Source organism: Fukomys damarensis, unplaced genomic scaffold, assembly GCF_012274545.1.
Source record: "Fukomys damarensis isolate Sample0158 unplaced genomic scaffold, DMR_v1.0_HiC HiC_scaffold_17, whole genome shotgun sequence".
NCBI classification, from domain to species: Eukaryota; Metazoa; Chordata; class Mammalia; order Rodentia; family Bathyergidae; genus Fukomys; species Fukomys damarensis.
The window spans coordinates 27,023,653-27,043,013 of NW_022900929.1; the positions used below are offsets into that span (position 1 = coordinate 27,023,653).

Genomic DNA, 19,361 nt, shown 5'->3' on the forward strand with positions numbered 1-19,361 from the left:
GCCTCTGTCGGAGTCAGACTTGAGTTCCTTGGTAGGAATCACTTTATCAGATGTTAGACCAGGGTACAACAGAGAGTGTGTTGTGATGTACTCTAAATAGAGTGATGTATCCAATGTTTCTTTTCCTTTTGGTGGAATTTGCACTTGAGAAATTCCACTCCTAGAACAGCCCTTCACCAAAGCTGTCCTGCTCTCCATGGTGCCTGGATGTGCACTGTCTGTTGTGACTCATTCTCCCTGCCACCCCTGCCCACAGGCATCCTGTCTACATAGGCCATATCTTTTCCAGTCTCTTCCAGCGCCCAGCTTTCAAATAACTCATTGCTTGCTTGCTTGAGAGATTGATGGAGGCTGAATAAAATATATACTCTGTAATCACAGAGACCTTACTGGTGCCATAGAAGTGAGCTCTGAAGACTGATGCCTGGTATAGCACATTTGTCCTTCCGTATACACTGCGGGGTGTGGAAGTCATTTCTTCATGGAGAAAGAAACTGCTCATTAGCTGCCGAACAAAAGTGCCCGATGAGCAACACTTTCAGTAGTTTATTAGTGTGTCAGCTGCTGTGACGGGCTCTACATCCATTCGCATTTTTGCGCTTGACTTTCACCGCCAGATTGGAGTTGGACAAGCGTGAGGCATAAGAGCTGTTACCTGACTGGCTCAAACCTCAGTGTTTTGGGTGTGAAATTCTTGCCCAGGCAGAACAACTGCCATGGAAGTCTGTTGAGCTCTTTTCTTTTTTTTTTTTTGAAATGTCTTTCCTGAGACCTGATAAGCTGGCGCTTATTGTGATATTTGAAATAGGGAACTGGATTAACAATTTGGCTTCCAGAAAAGAGCCAGTGATTTGGTGCTGGAAAGATGGTTGGAGAGTTTGTTAAAGCTGGGCATTACTGAGCTGCACTGCAAAGTCAGCTGGCTCAACAGGGAAGGGCCTGGGAACTGGCATTTCTAACAAGCTTAAAGGGGGGCACAGGTCTGGGCACCACATGCTTTGAGATCCTCTGCTTTGGTGTGAGAGTAGAAGGAGAATCCTATTTAGAAGAACACCCTGTGGGTTTATTCTGTTTCCCTTGCTCTCTGACAAGGTGCTGGTATTAGGGATTGAACTGTGTTCCCCCAAATTCTTGTATTGAAATTCTGACCTCCAGGACCTACACGTGACTGCATTTTGAAGAAGCCAGTGAAGGCAAAATGAGTCATTGGAGTGGGTTCTGATCCAAACTGCTGGTGTCCTCAGAGCAGGAGAGGAGGACACAGATGTGTGGAGTGGTGACCTTGGGGACACAGGGAGAAGGGGGGCTTCCGAAAGCCGAGGAGAGCGGCCTCATGCAAACCAACCCTCCCGATATCTTCATCTTGGACTTCAACCTCAGAATAGATGTAGATGTAAGCTACTCAAGTGGCCGGTGTGTGTGGAGAACCCCTTCCTCGCTGACTGTGTCATGCGGGCAGTGTGGCTGGTGATGGTCAGCCCCAGCCCCTGGCATGCTTATGGCCTTCTGCTTGACTACAGCAGGAGCTGCCACGCCCAGTGGATGCTGGCCCATTTCCCAGTGCTCACCTGGCCTCACTTCCAACCTCAGCTCCCCTGGTGCCACCTCTCCTTGCCCCTGAGGCGTTTCCAACCACCCAAGCTTCACATGTGCTCTTTTATAGGAGTGAGCATGCAGTGTATTGTCACTTACTGCATGGCTCCCTTCTCTTCAGGGATTTTGCCATATAGCGCCTGCAGACTAGGCAGTGACAGGGCTCCCAACGATGGCTGGGAATCTGTATTCCTCCTCTCAGCTCTTTACTCCCACCCACTCTTGTCTCTTGTGCTCTCCCTTACTCTTGCTGCTTACGGCCCCTCCAGGAGTACTCCCTGCCTCTCAGGGAAAACAGAAATGGATAAAGGCTGCCGGGTGTCTCACCCCTGACACCTGTCCTTGCTGTTTTCCTGTCCCGGGAGAGAATGAGCCACTCTTCCCAGGTGAGACCACTGTGCTGGTGTGATGACTTCCTCCTTCCTCCTTCCAAGGGAAAATTCTTTGCACTGTATTTCCACCTTCTCCCATCTCCTAGATCTTTCTCATTAGGACTGAGACAGCCTCACCACTCTCCTTTAGGAAAAACCAAGCAAACAGTCCTTAAGTCTCACCGCCAAATATGGTCATGGAACAATCCCATCCGTGTGTTCTCTGCTCCTCATCCAGAGCCTTCTTTCAAAAGTAATGTTTGATCAGGCTATGCTCATTTAAGAATATGTGATGGTTTTGCCTTCTCTTGGATTCACATTCTGCCCACAGACTCCTAAGATGATTTGTGCTGAGGATCCTTTCTCCTGGCTGCTTCTTCTCTTTCAGTTTCGTGAATGGTTTTTCTGCCTCCACAGTTTTCCCAATGGCTCTTTCCTTCTCTGGGCAGATCCTGTCATTCTTCAGTGTGTGATGCCTTGTCACTTCTCCAGCTCACAGGAAAGGTCAGCTCTCTCCTGACCAGCACCCAGTCCCCTCTTATCCACAGAGGCCCCTGTAACACATTGCAATTAAGCAGCTCTTTGTGCTTGCCGACACCTGTGCCTGCTTGGAGACAGTGAGCCTGAGAGAGCAGGGCCGGAGAGGCTCTGACTTCCTGCTGCGTCCTGGGTTTCATTAGACCCACGGAATACTTGTTTCTTGCCTGCCTGGCTGGTGAATGGATTGGTCTCCTGGGGTCCTGCACGCAGGCAGGTGGCAAGCGTGTGGCCTCGTGGGGGTCATGCTGTGTCAGGCCAGGTCCTCCCTGCCTGCGGCTCTGCATGGCCGTGTCCCTCCCAGTGCCATCCATGCTGACGTTCCATCATGCCACACAGCTGCTCTGGTCATGACACAGTTTTAAGAGAAAAAACCTTGTTAAGAAAACTTTAAAACTGACAGGGTCCTTATTAAAATAGCATCTTCTTGAGCCCAACTCTCACAAATTTCAATTTTGAAGACTGAGGCATCTCATGAATAGCCCAGGTCCCTATGGTTTTTCTGGCCTCTGGTCAGTCCCATGAAAAGCACCATATTAGTCCTTTTGAACTTAAAGTTCATGTGAAAGATCACAAATCCATGGAACAGTGAGTGAATCTGGGAAACGTGGTTATTTTCTCTACAGAAGGCATTGACATTTAAAACAATTTTTGTTATGAAGCCTTGTCCCCTTCTGTGAGATCTGAGATTGCATTTCAATTTTCAGCTCTCCAGCTTGTCAGTGCCACTTTACATAAAATTCTTCTCCTTTTTTCTTCCATAACCGAATCCTCTGTATTTCCTTCCTAATTGCCGCGGCTTCTGATGATGGAAGCAATTCTGGCAGTGATTCATCGAAGGGCCGCAGTCCCTCCTTTGCTCTTTAAGACAATCCAGGGTGCACAGGCTGCCTCTCATGGGTGGCCGTGATTCCCTGCTTCTTCAAACATCTCTTCCCCATTCTGTGTGTGTCTCCTAGGCTTCGTCGTGCTGTTAAACCCAGAGAGCTGCCTTTTTTTTTCTTTTTCCACATTTCCTTAAACTTCAAACACCACTGTTCCTGTGTGCAAGGTTGAGAGGGACATTGCTGCCGCCAATTATACATGCCAAAGAAGGTTTGTTTTTCGAGTTCGCTAAAATCAGCAGTGAGCTAACAGTGGGGAGCCCTGCAGAATAGAGTTCACCAAAATAAAATGGAACTGAAATAGACTTGGGCAGGATAAATGCTGGTGGCAGGTGCCAGGGCGCAGCAGCTTCTATCGGGTGCAGTGGGGAGTCAAGAGCGGGTGGAACCGTAATTCCTGCAGACATGCAGATCAGAGCTGCCAAGAAAGCACCTAAGACTGGTGGTGAGTGGTTACATTTCTTATTTCCTGAACTGGAATATCATCGTTCTGTGAAATATTTGACAAAGGGGCTTCACTTAAGTGTAGTCATTGCTTCTGGAAGAAGGAAGGATGCAGCAACTTGGGCAATTCAGATTGGCCTCATGCTGGGCAGCCTCAGTCTCTAGGAAGCCACAACCAGCATGTTCTCTGGGTCAGCTTCAACCCCTGCTCAGCACCCCTCACCAGAGCCAGGGTTAGCTGGGCATGGTGTCCTGATCTGACTGCAGGTGGATTACCTCTGTCTGAAGTGTTTGGGGCCAGATGCACATCTCAGTCACTTTCCCGACACCCACAACTTGGGGGAGAGGTTTATTCTGGCTCACATCTCAGTCCGTAGTCAGCTGGCCTGATAATCACATGGCAGAGGGACCTAGCAGAGGAGAGCTGCTCCTGTGGTGGTATCCAGGACGCAGAGAGACAAGGGTGGAGCTGGGAGGGAGGCCACGCCCACAGCGAGCCAGTTCTGACCAGCCCCACCTCCTAAAAGCAAATCAGCTGTGAGCCCCTATAATCTATTCACTTTCACAGGGCCTGCCTATGACCCCATAAGGCTTTAGGGGGATCGTAACAATTTTTTCAGATTTTGGAAGATTTGCATATTCATAATTGGAGATCTTGGGAATTAGACCCAAGCCTAAACATGGCATTCATTTATGTTTTGTGTATACCTTATGCACATGCCTCGAGGGTAATTCCACACCATATTTTAAATACTTTTGTCACAAAACAAAATTTTATGGTGTAGAATATAGGGTCATGTTAGTGCACAAAATGATTTTGATTTTGGGCAGCTCAAATTTTGGATTTTTGGATTAAGGGTGTTCAGTTTTTACCCTGATTCCTTTTCTCCAGTTCTCTCACTTGCCCCTACCTAGAGAAGAGAGATACTGGGAACAGCTGCTGCTGTGGTTTCTGGTAAGATCACAAAATAAAAGCAGGATTTTGAAAACTATTTTAATTTGATATTTATACTCTTATAATCACATTGAAATGGAGCCTCTGTTAGTGATTTCATATTCTCCAGCCTCAACTTTACCTCGAGCTCAAGACACGAGCAGACCTGGATGTTGTCAGGCCATCTGCATCTGAAATTCTAACCTATAATATTTAAAATGAAAACCTAAGTTTGCACATACCAACCCAAATACGGCTTGAAAATACATTTCATGAACTGAAGTTGTGATACGTTTCTCATGGTATTCTGCTTCTACAAAGGTTCCTAAAATCACAGTGTTTTATACAGTGTGTGAGCCCCCGAGGCATGATTGTCAAGCTGGAGGGTAGAATCGAGAGATGAAAGGACCTGGAAGAAACGTGGGTAACAAGCTTTCTGAGTAAAAGAACGAAACTAGGGGAAAGAAAAACTTGACTTCAGCACGGTGATAGATGAGGATGCTAAATCCTACATTTTGCCAATATCCAGCCACTCCCATTCATCAGCCCTTACTGAGCATCTTATTTGAGCTGGAGAGTGTGATTAAAGCCAGAGATAAGATGAAATCAGCTCAACTTTTCCCAGCCCATGGGCTCTCATCAGTGAAGATGACAGATACGTGGAAGGAGACAGGAGCAGCGAAGGAGGAACATTGGACTCAGGTGGGAGAGAAGTGACAGCTGGGAGATTTTTCTCCCTGTCTAGCTACAGCTCTGGATTCTCCCCGTGTTCCCAGTGGCACCTTAAGGGCTCCTCCCTGTGTTATCGCCCTAGCTTTTCCCAAGGGGCCTGGTTGACCCCCCCCCCATCTTCAGACAGGCAGCTTCCCAGCTGCAGAGCCCACAAGCCTGGATGCTGTCCTTCTTGCCTCCCAAATGTGGTCAGAGCAGTGACCAGTGATGGGCCTGGCTGAGATGGAGACTGGGGTGCAGCAAAGGCACCCTAACAGCGCTTCCCCATGTCACTCAGGTCTCTGCCTTGAGCTGCGGTATAGAAACCCAGAGTGGGGCCACTTAGAGGCTATGGAAGCCCTGTCTGGTTCGGCGTTTCAGGGTCTTGTCCGGTACTGGATGTCTTTAGTGACCCTGGGGTGGACCGTGGCCTGCCAAAATCCAGTCACACTGTTTGAGGCAGGTTTTATTCAGTGTGTTTCAGTAACCTTGAAATCATCCAAAAAATATGGCTGGTTTTCCAAAAGAGGACCATGATCCAAAGTGAAATCCTAATCTGATGCTTTTGATATTTTGGCTGTTAAAACCATGGTGTACCTTTGAAAGGACCACATCCATTATATTTCAGCTGTATAGCCACTGGAAATTTAGCAGCATGATAGGGAGAAAAGTCTTCTTTTATCTGGCTGCTTTTTTTTTGGGTTGTTTTTAAGAGAAAAATCATGTTTTAAAATCCCATCACAAAAAATGAACAGATAAGCTGTTGTACACGTTGGGTAGGATACAGTTGTAAAATTATCAATAGAACAATTTTGACAAATATAGTCTCCACTTACTAACTTTAAACATAGTTAATATTGACTTTGGTTTTGAATGTATATTTAACCAAAGTTACAGTGACTGAGCGTGGTTTTAAAATTTGTATATGTCTGTCTGTGTTATCTTGCTTAATATTTAAGGCCTAGCTATATCTTAAGCTTTATGTTGTATTAGTAAGCATGCAAGTGCCACTAAACATTTACCTTTTTTCTTTCATTTTTCTTTCTCATTTCCTCTCTCCTCTATTCTTCCCTGATGGGAGACCATTGGATTTGTTAATTTTCTTCTCGGGGGTTACTAACAGTACAAATAAGAGACTTTAGTCATGATTTGTATAAATGTCACATCTCTGTAGCTTTCCCAGGACAAGGATTGATGAATAACCCATGTAAGCTTTTTGTTTTACAAATGGAGCAAGTGAGGGAAAATCAGAAGCCCGGGCTGGAATTCAGGCATCCTGACTCCAGGTGCCAGGTCAGTGGCTTCCCCGTGGGACACTGGCACAGTTCATACCCGTCTCAGTGGTGTCTCATTAAATCCCATTCCCCAAAGGAGTGAATAGCACCATTAGGGCTCCCCCAACTCACCGGAACAGGCTTGGCAGGTTATGCTTCTTCCTGCCTGCGAATGGCTTAGAAGTCCAAGGTCAGGACTACAGTGCCATTGACAGTAGCCTTCACCCCTCCCCTGCAGAGCCGAGTTGTGTGCCTCAGTGTCCCCGCCCTTCCTGAGATAGCAGGATTCCTGGAGCATCCTGCGCATGCTCCTTATCCCACCCCACCCCAGTCGGCAAGGCAGACACCTTTAATTTTTGAATCCTGGTGTCAGCAGTTCTCCTTGGGGAAGCCTCCCATGCCCCAGCATGTGTGCCTTCTGCCCTCTTGGTTGGGCTAAGCCGACTGCTTCCTTTATGTATTTGACTCTTCCATGACCAAGAGCCCTCTGAGAACCTTATTCAGTAGCCCAAGAACCATCTGCAGTACTGACAGAAGTAAGTACATTTTATTTCCTTGAATTCAATCTATTTAACCTATCTCATAACTTCTGAATGTAATGTAATCATGAATAAAGGTTTGAAATACATGATTTTAAAACTAGTTCAGTTTTTAAAATTCTGTAATCCAGAGAACAGAGAATTACACTGTTTCTATCTTGTCAAAAACTGTGCTTCCTTTAATATACAGTATTAACAGAAGAATTATTGACTATTAAGTTGCTGCCATCTTCCCGGAAGTGACCATAAAAATATTCATTGTTGAAAAATATCCTGAAAACTGTAAAGACAAAAATTAAAGTTGTTGTAATCTCACCACACATCTTTGAATTGGTTGAATAATGCTCATACAACTGAGTAAACTTTTGGATTAAAACTTCATCTTTATCAAGTAGCATATAGAATCTAGAACTTATTTGAAAAAGGGCACCCTCTGGTAACTATTTTCTGTAAGAGATAGCAAGTCATCTTGCTTTGGATGCTCAATGCATTTCTGGTTTTTGAATAATACAACTTTTGGATTGGAAGTAAGTGGGTCTAAGAAGGTCCATACTCCTTTTTCTATTTATTGTAGAGTTCCCTTCCTTATCAGCTGTGTGTAATACCCTCACCTTGAACACTCTGTAACATTAGTGTTTTTTTTCTTTTTATTGAGTTTATTGGTACATTTTAGGTATACAGTACAGTTACATTCATTATTGGGATCTTGTACCTTTACATGACAGGTCTTGGTTCTCACTTTTTCCCCTTGCCCCTGCCCTCCCTTCACCCCCTCCTCCCCTCCCCATTTACAAATACTTTATTTCCATTTTTTCATTTTCTCATATTTTTTTCTTTTCCCTTATTCCCTTTCCCCTACCCTTCCCACTTTCCCTACGCCTTTAGCCTTTTTTCTTCCTATTTCACATTGTAACATTAGTGTTAACATCATTTTGAATCTCCACCATATGGATGAGTTTAAAGGCCAGGTTATTGCCTCAGTTGATGGTCTTCACAAGCCGGTTATTTTGTAGATCTTTATACATTCTATGTGTCTGTTTTTCTTTTATGGATGTTCATCTTGTTTTTAGTAAAGTGAAAACCTGTCAGTGGTCAGACTTCAATTTAAAACTTGAAGGACACTTTGGTGAAGTTGGTACCGTGGGTCTCACATTACAAAGAGTTTGCCGAGCCCTTGGTACTGTAAGCTGTTCCTCACCAGGTGCTCCTGTTCCAACAGCTGCAACCACTGATGATGAAAAAGAAAAAAGAAAAAAACCTTTGGGCATTTTCCTGAAGCATTTTGATGCCTCAGAGTAAGTGGGAATGCGTAGGTGTGTGTATCACTAGAGTCCTTGCATGTAATTGCACTCATAAGTCACATAAGACAATTCATAACAATTTGGTCCAGCATTTTAATTTTGTCTGTTAAATTATTCATGTGCATACTTTTGTAAGTTGAGCCATGAATATTTGATTGGTGGTAAATTCATAATCGTAAACTATCCCTTTGATGTTTTTCCTTTGTGTTCAATTGACATATATGGGAGGGTAGAGAAAATTTAGTCTTCTTAATATGAGACACACCTTTCCTAGCAGACTTATTGAAACTGTCAGGCAAACATTTACTGTGAGTAGAGGTTAACGTACACCTGTTCTGATAGTGTAATAAGTGCTCTAATAATAATTTTCATTATCTGGGAGGAAAACACTCTAAATCTGCATTTTACAGTGAGGGAGACAGCATTTAGAGAGGTTCCATGGTTTTCCAGAAGTGACACAGTGTGTGGGTGACTGAGCTTGGATTCACTTCTGGATCAGGGTACATTGAATTCCCCACCATCACTGCCTCAGTGAGCAAGGTCGGCAGCACCAGCCAAGTTCTCTGTCTGTGTTTCCGCACCCTCCATAACCAGGGCAGACTTGTTGCGTGGAATCCCAGCATGCTCTTTCCTGTTATGTGGGCAGTTGTGCATGGACAGCCTTCACCAGCCATTCCTAGATGGAAAGGTGCATAGCTCGGCAGGCTGCTGAGTGTGGACAGCTAGGTGGAAATGCCAGATTCGTTATGTGGATGCTGACTTGTGGATTGCACTTTTTGGTAGGTGATTACTATAAAAGGGGAGTGGAATCTCAAGACCTACCAGAGATATTTGAGTTCCTCTTGAACCTAAGTGCAGTAAACCATTCTACTCCGAAAGGAGGGAAAATCTTGCTGAGTTAAAAGCCAGTGAAGACATCAAGCAATTATGTCAATAATTATTTAGAAATCCAGGAAATGGACAGCCTCAAAACAACTCAATTGCTCGAGTTAGATAGCTTCCCTAATTATCCTGTTAGATTTGCATATACCAAACCACAGATTGGTGTTAGCCAGAATTATAACCCCATAAAATTATCAAGAGGAGTATATAAGCATGAACAAAAGGGTCACATCGAGCTTTGTATTATACTTTTTGAGCACTACACGCTCTCTGTGGTTGGATTCAATGACTGTCTTGGGAGAGTTGTGTGAGTCTCCACGGTTCATGCATGCAGTTGGTGGTTGCAGAGCCCAGCTGAACATTGGAGCCCCCTGGCAAGCTGAGCTCATTTTTCTCTCTGAGTCTTTCATGATTCAGATTTTATTTTTATAGCTGAGCCTGGAAATCAAAATCCCCACCTCATTCCCCTTCCCCGTACTAGAGATTGAACTCAGAACCTTGCACTTGTGAGGCAGGCGCGGCATCATTGAGCTAAATCCCCAGCCCTGGAAATCAGAATTTTAGCACCATTTCTGGGTGCATTTGGTGTATGGCTTGGCTTACAAAGCGCTCCTGGGAAGTCTGTCTCTGTACAGCACAGGGTGACCGCATTGTGCTCCTCGAGTCCACTCGGGGCACTGAGGCCTGGTGGGTTGCCTTCCACCGTCTGTTTGCCTCATCTCCCACCACTGCTGCCATAAAAGCCGCCTTCTGCCTTCCCGGGGCCAGTTTGCTTCCTGTCTGAGCTGCTTTCTCCCTCCTGCTGGACCTGAAGGGCTCTTCCATTGCCTCCGCAGCAGTAGCTCTGTCTGCTTTCTCCCTCTCACTTCCAGCATCCTTGAGGGGCTCACTCCTCGGTACTAGAGTCTGCACCCCTCCGTTACAACCCTTGACCCTGTGTTGGGTTATTTCTTTATGTTTTCAGCTCAGTTCCTCTGTAACACATTTTTGAGGAGGGAAACCCAAACAGCCTAGTGCCTGCTCCCTCCGGGACCTGCAGTCCATCTTTTCGATGCACGAAGCAGTGAAGCCCACATCTGTATTTCATCCAGCTGTACCTCTGCAGCCCCCGTCCCCACACTTACAAACTGCTCCCCTTCCCGAATGGCTCCGTTGTCTTGGAAAGAGCAGTACTGCAGCTCTTGTCTCTTCTAGTAACTGCATTCACTTTGGTATCTGTGAGCGTGATAATCCGTGCAGTGTGGCTGTTCCTCCCTAAGACCACCTTTCTCATAAAGTACTTGGTATGGGATTCTGTGCGGGGTTTCAGAGGGAGATGCTTAGGGAAAGCTGCTGAGATCTCTCACGGATCAGGCTGGTCCATGCCTTGGGGACAGGCTGGGTCTGCCTCGCTTTTTTGTTGGCATCTCCTCCTCAATGACCACGTGGGAATGGTTCCCCTAAACCAAGGCAGGTGTATAGAGTTTTTGTGGAGTCCTCAGACCATCAGCAGAGCACAACACATGATGTTCCTTAGAATTTGATTTGCCGACTTCCATGATGCCAGGATTGTTCTTGGAGTTTCTGGGTCCTGCAGAACAGGAGGGAGGGCCTGCAGGCTTGCTGAGGTCCCTAGGGCACAGGGGTGGCTGGGCTGGAGCGGGGTCCTGAGCTGAGCGCCCCCCTCCCCGCCTTGGCTGAGCCAGGAAAAGGGGCAGGAGCAGCTGCCGCAGGCTGACCCACAGGCAGTAGGTGTCATGGCTTCCCTGAGACCTGACTTGTTCATATGCAGGGACTTTCTCAGGAAAGACCTTGGGTTGAAAGCCAAGAGGGAGAAGGGGGAAGATCTAAGCCAGGCAGCAGCCCTCCTGCACTCGCATACCCTAGCCACCCCGGTCAGAGGTCAGAGAACCTCCTGCGGCTGTTTGAAGCATCTGAGTCCACACCAGGCGTCAGGCTTTGTTCCAGTCACTGAAAGTGAACATGTCCCTCTCTTCTGGTTCCTTTGTCCCTCTGCCCCCAAGAGCAAGATCAGAGTGTGGTCCTTTAGGTATAGAAGTGAGCGTGCGTGCATGGTCTTCTGAAAGGGTCGCCTACAGGAAGAGCATCAATAGAGCCAGGTCATGCTGTGAGCCGAGTCCACCCGCAGCCACGGAGACTCACTCAGGGACCTCTCTGCCCCTGCAGGTGGCCCTTCCTTGGGGACCTCACCTCAACAAGCCCTGCCTGCCTCTGTCCATGGCTGCCAGCTGCTCCTGGAGCAGATGGCCGCACTGCTGAGAAAGAGATTGCTCCGCACTCGCAGAGCCTGGAAGAACACAGCCTGTGACCTGCTGCTGCCCATACTGTTTGTGGCCCTGGCTATGGGCTTGTTCATGGTGCGGCCTCTGGCCACCGACTACCCTCCCCTCCAAATGACACCAGGCCACCACGGGAGGGCGGAGACATACTTTTTCAGGTAAGAAATGTGTTCGCCCTTTTGTTTCAAGATACATCAGATGGCTTATGAATAGCATTTTGGACTGAATGTGTTTCCCCTAAACCTATAGGTGAAAATCAGATCTCCAGTGTGGAGCTGCCTTAGGAGGGGCCTTGGGAGCTGGCTAGGTCGGGAGGTGGATCCTTTCGTATGGGATTTGTCTGCTACTAGAGACCAGGAAGCTAGCTGCAGTACTTTCCCAGCCGTGGAGATACTATTGAAAGGAGCAATCCTCAGAGAAATTAAATTTAATATGCTTTTTTTTTTAAACAAACAAAGCAAAGCAGAAACAACTCATGAACGGGCAGCTCCCAGAGCCAAGCAGTTTCTGAGAACTCAGGCAACAATGTGAGCAGAAACTCTGTCTAGAAAATCAGATGCGAGGCATAGAAGACAACTTCACTGTCTGTAGCTCTGTAGATGAAGCAGTCAGTTGTTTACAGCCTGGGCAATCAGCTGGAGCTCTCCTGTGACCACCAGGACCTGTTATGGTGGTTTGGTTTGGTATCTTGAGCCCAGGACAGGGCCCGGCTCCAACCCTGGCAGTGCATAGATTTTCTTAACCACACCATATGTTCCAACTTCCAACCTCCAGGACCATGTGACACGAACTGCTGTTGTTCAGAAGTCTCCCAGTCTGCGATCCTTTGTTAGAGCAGCCTGAATGAAGGCCAACAGCAAGGATTTCAGATCACAGGTTTCTAACATGCAGGTGTGGGCTGGGGTGACAGTGTGGCAGCCGTTTTTGCCTCACCTGTGAGAACACTGGCTTTGGTTCCTGACACTGGGACTGATATGGATGCTTTCATGATTTCTGAGGTCAGAATTTAGAGTAATGTATTTCAAGAAGCCTCTGCTGATTTTAGGCTGCCTCATAGCAAGTGTGTAGGACAGGGGCATCCAGTCCCCTGACCCCTGTGTGACCGGCTCCTCCCCAGGACAGCCCAGAGTCCTTGGAGAGCAGGGACTTGAGCCCCAGCACACGCTGCCTTCCAGGCCCTTAGCAGGATGTAGGAGGCCCAGGTATATTCCAGAACTGTTAGTGTTTCAGCAAAGTATATAAATAGTGTTTTCCCCCCCCCCCCCCCCAGTCATTGATAACTGTGGCCTCAGTTTGGCTGGCTTTACTCCAGATCCAGCTGTAGCTTCTTTCTCACAGCCTGTTCTCTGGAGAACTAATTCAATTCTGTAAGATCAGCATTAATCTCTTCTGAGAGTGAAGCCCCAGGGACCTCCTTGCCTTAGACTAAGACCCATGTTTTAAAGCTTTCACCACCTCAGCACTGCCACCCAGGGGCCGGATGTCCAATTTAGGCAGTTCAGGGAATCATGCTCAAACCGTTTCCAAACTAGAGCAATATACAGAAAACCCAATTCTGTCACATTCAAGTTGCATGAAAGATGGAGGTGTATCTTACAAATGCTACGAAATGGGTAGATATTTTGTTGCAGAGGTTGTGCCTGTGTTGCAGGGGGCACCATTTGGGGGTGTCAGGGAAGGTTTTTCTAAAACGTGATACCTGTGAGAATCTTCAGAGGTCAATATGTATTTCCCAGGAATATAGGAGAGAGTTTCTTCTAGAGGTTACACATGAGTAACGAGGGCCATCCAGGGAGCCTCAGTGCTTTCCGGCAGATGCTATGAAGCAGTCTAAGTAGAAGAATCTTTTTTCTGCAAACTGAGTGAAGAGAGACATTAAAAAGTTTTAAACTCTGGGGCGTAATTTAATTGGGATTATTCTCCCAGCTTCCAGGCATGAAGTCTGGTTTGGAGCATTCCTCCACATTCTCTTTTTCTTATAGGCAACTATGATGTGTAAGATTTTCTTCCTTATCCTGGGCGAGGAGAATTCTTTCCTGTTTTTCTTTTTTTTTTTTTCTGTAGCAAACCTACAGACTTCATTCTTTGCTGGGTTCAAGCCAATTTTCTATTCTTGATTCAGTCATGTCTTTACATCTATTTCCTCTTACCTCTTTTTAGAACACCATTTAAAAAAAATCTCGTGTTAAGATCTCCAGACCCACCTTTCAAGTTCTTTATCTTGTTTTAATGATTTCTTTGTCTTTCCTTTTGTCTTTCTCTTTGTGATATTTCTCCCATGTCACTTTTTGTATCTAAATGGTGACCACCCTCTTAATTCACATATTTAGCTACTGTCTTCAGGAACTCATCCTTCCTGGGTTTAGAAAGTCCTGTGCAGGTGTATGAGTCTCAGTTACAGTCTCTGAACTCTGTTAGTGTTTTTGTTGTTAAGTTGTGCATTCATCTAATGATGATATTTTTAGCAAGCATCTACGCTGAGTTTTCCTAGAGCATCCAGTGGTGGTTGCTTATGTTACACTGTCAGATCAGATGAGGATGTTGTTGTGGACAGGAGGCAGCTCTTAGAGCTGAAGCCTAAGCACACACTACCCTTTTGAGCCACAGTTGGCTTCCAGTGCTTTCCCCCTTTCCCCCAGGCATCTGCAAAATCTTTCTGCTTTCCATTCCCTCCCTGATTTAGGAACAGGAAAATATCGGCTCTTCCAGTGGATAAGAGGTGGCGAGGTAACATCACTGGAGATTGCAGGTCTCTGAAGGCCACCCTTCCCAAGATAGATACTTTCAGGTCTTTGTCCCTGGGTGCTGCACTCCAGGAGTCAGCTTGTGGTCACAGTGATGATGGGCCTGAACAAACTCTGCCTGTGACATTTCCCCAAGAGTTTAAGATGGTGATAGTGATGGTGAACCTTTTAGAGCTCTCAATAGTGCAAGCAGCTCACTGTAGCCTAGGTGCTGTAGGTTCACCACTACTGGCCTAAGAGTTCTCTAGAAGTAGGTGTTTAGCAAGATCAGAGCTAGCTGAGTCAGAAGTCATAGAGAGTTTAGAGCTGGGAGTGGAGGGGAAGAGAAAGAAAGCAGAGGCTGCTGTTTTTGCAGAAGCTCCAGTGTTTGGCAAGGTTGGTTTAATCCCATATATAGTGGAATCACTGGGGGCTCCTGTTACACAGGGTGGCCCTATAGGATGATGTTTTGGAACACACCAAGCTCCCTGGTTACTCTAATGCATATCAAATGTTGAGAAATAATGAGTGGGAAAGAGAAAATAACCCTGTTTATAAACTTCCTTAGGGATCATGACTAAGTAGTAATTTTCAGTTCCTAGAGTTTGATAAGGACAAACATCAGATGCTCCAAACATGTGATTTATCTTCAAGCCAAGAGCTTGAAGGCAACCAAAGAAGGAGAGAGTTTAGGAGTAAATATTTGAAATCTATGACAAATGAGATGCTTTAGAACCAATTTTTATTACTTTTTAAAGCAATGACCTGTAGACCTAACCCTTCAGAAATGATAATGAAAAAGTAAAGCATAATTTTAAAATTTGTTCTTAGTATTGCAAATAAACTACCTTACGGATCAATTAAAATATTTTTAAGTTTTGTATTAGTTTTTGGATTAATGGGTCATAGGAAAGTGATCTAGGCTGTTTCTCTAGAGAGGCCACAAAGTGACATTTTCCTCTTATACAAGCCACACTTGAATAGAAAGTGAGTGATTTTCTTGCAGATTTGCTCCTTGTTTAAGCATAAATTTCCTGTGTACTTACTTACATGGAACCAGCACAGTTGTCAGTTCAGCCCCTTTCATCATTGTTCATTTCTGGCCACAGCTGTAGGGCATCATATTGGGTTATAAACTGCCCTTATATTTAAAGGGCTTTGTTTTATACAGTGGTATTTTCCTATACATACTTAATTCATTCTGGCCTAGATGCATTTGTAGTCTAAATTTTCACAGTTAATGCTCAGAAAACACTGTTCTCAGCAGAAATAAAATCCAATCCTGGTACATTGAGTTTCCATTTCTTTGCCATGAACTCTTGTTTATATTTGAATAGGAAAAGCTCAGGGAAGGCCATATTCAGGGAACTAAAATAATTGGACAAGCATGAAGGATCAGCTCAACCATTTCAATGCATTAGTAGTATTTCACAATTTGACAGATATTTTGGAGAACCTACTGAAGTCCAACTACTGCCCTAAAAGTCACATCCTTTCTCTTCAAGATTGTTTTGTTCCAGGAATGAGATGAAGGAGAAAGCCGGAATTAAAAAGCAGTGCAGATGTACCTGAGATCCAGTGTAGAAGAGGAGAAGGAGGGGGAAGAGGAGGGGAAAGAGGGTGAGGAGGAAGAAGAGGAGGAGGAGGAAGAGGCAGGAGCAGGCATCTGGCAGGAGCAACATCCAGGCCAAAGCTCACAGGTGGGATTTGGTGCTCAGTCCTGCATCCCAGAGGCAGGAGTAGAGACTTGGAGGGGCCCACACTTTGAGGGCAGGGCCACCTTCTCAGCAAGTGATGAGATGGACAGGGTTGATGCCACTTTTTGTGGGCTGGGGGGTCCTATAAAGATGTCTATGTCTGAAGATAGTGGGAAGTTTTATCCACACAAACACATATGTACATACATATATGTAAATACACACAGATATGTAAGATATGTGTATATATAATTTTATTTTTCACTTTGTGACAGGATCTCCAAAACCAGTAAATTGTCTAGGCTGAGCTTCAGTTTGTAATCTTCCTGCCTTAGCCTCTCAGGTCTGGAATTACAGGCCTGCATCATCATGCTGAACTTTATTTTTGCTTAACATATGTTAACTTTACGTATTAACGGGATTTGGTGTGACATTTCAATGTACGTTTTCAGTGTGCATTCATCAAATCTGTTCTCTTTTTGTCCAACCTTTTCCCCACAGTCTTTCCAACCTCAAGTAATCACTGTTCAATGCATAGGTTGACTTTGCACCTTCTACATATGACAGCAAACATGCTGTACTTTTCTTTCTGCATCTGACTTATTTCCCTTAACAAAATATCCTCCTGTTGCACCCATTTTGTTGCAGATGACTATATTTCATTTTTCTCTGGGGCTTAATATTCCTTTATCCATCCATTTATGGGCACTCATTGGATTGCTTATCTTAGTTCTTGTGAATGAAGCCAGCCAGAATCAGTACAGGAGCCAGATATTGCTTGGACTGACTGCATTTCCCATGGATCCATACCCAGAGGTGGGAGAACTGGTCAGATGATAAATTTTTAGCAGAGAAAGTGTCAGATTGGTATGTTACAGAGCTCATCGGGAAAATGATAATCTACCACTTGTATTGGTCTCTGCAAAAATAAGGACATTTTTCTTCCCCTGGCCCTGCACTTGTGCTGCAGAATGTGGGGTGCAGGGATCCCACACAGCTCAGACCCCCCCATGTTTGATTGTTAACAGCAGTATGGAAAGATAGGAGTCAGCCTTCCATTCCCCCATAAAAAGCAAATCAGATAAAAAGATCAGCGGTTGAATATTACTTTGAAGTTGCTTACATTTCTTAAAAGAGGGGAATATTGTAAGTTCTTTACAAGAAAACACTTACATATGTTGCTTAATTTGCATACTAGCTCCTTCCAAAAAGATTTGGGGACACCATTTATATGCAAATCATTGGTAAGGTTAATTATACATCATTCTTCTTTATGTCTGGGATAAGTGTTCCTAACAGTGTGCCCTCAACAATACTTGTAAACGGCATGACACAAGTTCTAGAAAGTAGTCAATTTATATTGTTTTAGAAGCATTGCAATTCAGAAATTTCATTGACTGAAATGAGCCCCTTTAATGCACAGTTCAGTTTTGAGGTTTTAAATATCTTTCCTTCTAATTTTTCTCAACCCAAGATCTTTCTTATAATAATGTGTGAAATTGAATATAGTGTTTGTTTCTAAATCATCTCTGCAGCTACACAAATATCTTACCGCTTATAGTCTCTTCAGTAAAATCTTTCAGGCTTGGCGACCCGGGAGTTAGTGATTCTCCTTGAGCTACTAATAGACTTCTGAGACTTATGCTAGCAGGATACAAACTATAACTCAGAGCACATCAACACACAGGAGTCCACAATGAAGGCTTTTATTAGGTAAATGCAGCTGAGATACAGAGAGCAAAAGATAGAAGACGATTCTTCATCGCAGGGATGAATTTTTTTATTTTTTATTATTTTTTTGGGGGGTACTGGGGATGGAACTTAGGACCTTGCACTTCAAAGCAGGCGGTGGAACCAGTGAGCCAAATCCCCAGCTCCAATTACAGGGATGCTTAACAGGACTAATATCAGACCAAAGCAGAGCTCCAAAATTTAGGGAATAGTTTTGTTAATTTTAATACATCAACGAAATATAATAGTATATAGCCTTTAAAATTTGTTGTAAATCCATGCCATAAGTGAAAAGGTGGTTATGTTACAAAATTAAGTGAAAAGATGAGACAAATGATATACTGTGAACGTGAACATATGAAAATGCATGTTTGTGGTGACAACACTGCTCTGAAGGGGTTTCTCAATTTTGTACTTGCTCATGTGGCTTTGCCATAGAAGCAGTGGGAAATTTGCTTCATCTAAGCAACTAGTGGATCCAGCAAGCGGTCGGATTGGCCTGACAGGGACATGCTGTGAGGTCCGACTCAGGTCCTGGTCTTCTGTGGGGAATGCTAACCTTTCTATTTTATTTCCTTTACACAAGCAGCAGTGGGACTGATGACATGGACCTCACCCATGTGCTCTTGCGGAAGTTTGGAGATCAGGATCCTCCCTGTGCTGATCCGAACTCAGATCTGTAAGTAGCAGGTACCCTTGCAGAAGTGAAGACTCCAAACAGTGGCACTGTGGGCTGGGAGGGCAGTTCCCTCTGAGATGGGTTAGCTCATGTTGCAAACTTAGATTCCATGAAATGAATGTTAGCCTGACAAGTGGGTTTTACTGAATAGGTCTACTGGTATCATCATATAAAATGACCTGAAATAAGCTGTCAAATTGCCCCTTTCCCCCTTTCACAGACACATGTTGTATATTATTGCAAAGAAAAAAAAAAAAGCATTCAGTTTGCTTCACAAAACCCAGAGCTAGCTGGTGCCTGCCTGTCATCCTGGCATTCTGGGAGGCTGAGGCAGGAAAATAAAAAATTTGAGTGTAGCTCAATGCAGTGACTGTCTCAAAGTGGAACATAAAAGAATCAGGATACAGCTCAGTGACAAAGCACTGGATTCCATTCCCCAGCCCAGCAGAAACAAAGACAAGCAGCCCTAGTGTTAAAAGGAACAAGTAGCAATCGAGTCTGAATTGTACATTAATTTCTTATCCATGTGTGAATAACAACTACAGTTCTTCTAAATTAAGAGACGTAAGAGGTCAGTACACACATAAGTAGTGAGAATGTGTGCTATTTGTCTTTCTGTGCCCGATTTATTTCACGCCACGTTTTTTTTATCAGTCCATCTATCGATGGTCATCCAGGTGGGCTCCACATCCCAGAAGCAGTCAGTGGGATAGGTACCCACGCTTTGGTGGGTGACAAGGATGGATGGAGAGATGGTGAGTGGATACAGGGTGCATTTGAAC

The 19,361-nt window shown here is 44.9% G+C and overlaps 1 protein-coding gene across 1 annotated transcript in view; it reads left to right on the forward strand.

The window, feature by feature from the left end:
- Window positions 1-19,361, forward strand: part of Abca13 (ATP binding cassette subfamily A member 13) — a 337,625-nt gene that overhangs the window by 197,458 nt on the left and 120,806 nt on the right. The window contains exons 44-45 of the mRNA XM_010624894.2: window positions 11,637-11,907; window positions 18,490-18,566. Of these exons, the coding sequence (XP_010623196.1) occupies window positions 11,637-11,907; window positions 18,490-18,566 (348 nt within the window). The remainder of the gene's footprint in view (window positions 1-11,636; window positions 11,908-18,489; window positions 18,567-19,361) is intronic.